Source organism: Morus notabilis, unplaced genomic scaffold (assembly GCF_000414095.1).
Source record: "Morus notabilis unplaced genomic scaffold, ASM41409v2 Scaffold1855, whole genome shotgun sequence".
Classification (NCBI taxonomy): domain Eukaryota; kingdom Viridiplantae; phylum Streptophyta; class Magnoliopsida; order Rosales; family Moraceae; genus Morus; species Morus notabilis.
The window spans coordinates 38,995-40,493 of record NW_010365510.1 but is presented as its reverse complement, the minus strand read 5'-3'; the positions used below and the strand labels follow the sequence as shown (position 1 = coordinate 40,493).

Here is a 1,499-nt window from a genome sequence, read left to right as displayed (position 1 = left end):
AGAGAGAGAGAGAGAGATTGGTACCACTTGAAGCCGATCAGAGACGAGGGATTCGATGTCCTGAAGTATGCCTAGGGTTTCAATTTGAGCCATTGAGAGAGAGATAGAGAAAGAAAGACAGAAGGTGAGAGAAATGAATGAGATTGGTTGTGTTTCCCTCCAAATTCCCAATCCTTTTTACTCCCTTTGCCGCCCTCCATGTAATTCTTCCCCCTCTCTCTCATTTTGTTTCTTTTTTAGAAATAAGATTTCGGCACAAATGATTTTTTTTTACCATATTTTTTTATAAATAGTTGAAGTTTTATAAAATTATAAAAATAGTCATTTTTATTAATTTAGTGGTCAATTATTAATTAGTTCAGTAGTTAATTATTGATTGACTTAACGGTCAATCGTGATTAACTCTAATTTATCACTGATTGATTTGATTATTCTTTATTATTAATCAATATTAATTAATAATTAATCAAAATCAACTAATAATTAATCAATTTCAATTAATAAATTATGTATTTATTAATGATAAATTATTAATAAATTAATAATGAATCAATCAATTATAATTAATTGTAGGTCAGTCACTAATTTATTGTGGTCTATATGTCAATCACTGATTGACTCATGTAAACAAAACGATCATTCTCATAAAATAAAATAAAAATTCGGCTATTTATGAAATTTAGTGGTTAAAAAAGGCCACCCAACATAATTTCCCTTTAAAAATTTTGACATTTTCATGCTCTAGATTTTTTGAGGTTATTTATCAACGGGCTATTCGCTATTTACATAAATGCCGACTATGAATACCTTATTTTAAAAAATGCTTACTTTTTTGTTTATTTATAAAAATATCTACTGTCATATATATATATTTGCCCGTTCACTTTGCTGATTCGAGTTTGTAATTCGAGTTGAGATGTGATTTTATGTGAGAACTTTTTACTGTAACAAAAAAGTTAGATGTGATTGTTTGTGAGAGTTTTTTACTGTAGCAAAACTCGAATTCTAAACTCGAATTGGTGAAGTGAACGGGGCCTTAAAGACAATTATATCCTCGTTATGAAAGATTTGTTTCCATAACGTTCATGCAACAGAGACAAAACAATATAAACAATATATCTTCTTTTGCAACCATACAAGTATTAACACACATAATCCCGTACACCCAACTTCAGGGAAATGTAATGGCCGTCCCTATCATGTGTCCTACATATATGAATTCCATTGCCACAAATAATAGCACATAACATTTACTTTTCATCTTAGTATTGAATTCGATTTATCATGTTCCAACACTAAATATCATTTTAAAGCATAAAAGAAGTTTCTTTCCGCATGAATATTAGGCTTCATGTACCTACGAAAAAACTCGCTTACAATGTTAGAATTTCTAAATGATCTAAACGTGCTCATAAGGATCCTAAATGGCAATTAGATCAATGCGGAATTGAAATGAACGGAACGAGAAAAAACACCTCCGGCCATTGAAGCTCTCGGTG

At 30.3% G+C, this 1,499-nt stretch overlaps 1 protein-coding gene across 1 annotated transcript in view; it reads right to left on the bottom strand.

Moving 5' to 3' along the window:
- LOC21386201 overlaps positions 1 to 183 on the bottom strand; it is a 2,723-nt gene extending 2,540 nt beyond the window's left edge. The window contains exon 1 of the mRNA XM_024172370.1: positions 25 to 183. Within this exon, the coding sequence (XP_024028138.1) occupies positions 25 to 93 (69 nt within the window). The 5' untranslated portion in view covers positions 94 to 183. The remainder of the gene's footprint in view (positions 1 to 24) is intronic.
- Between the last annotated feature and the right edge of the window lie 1,316 nt (positions 184 to 1,499).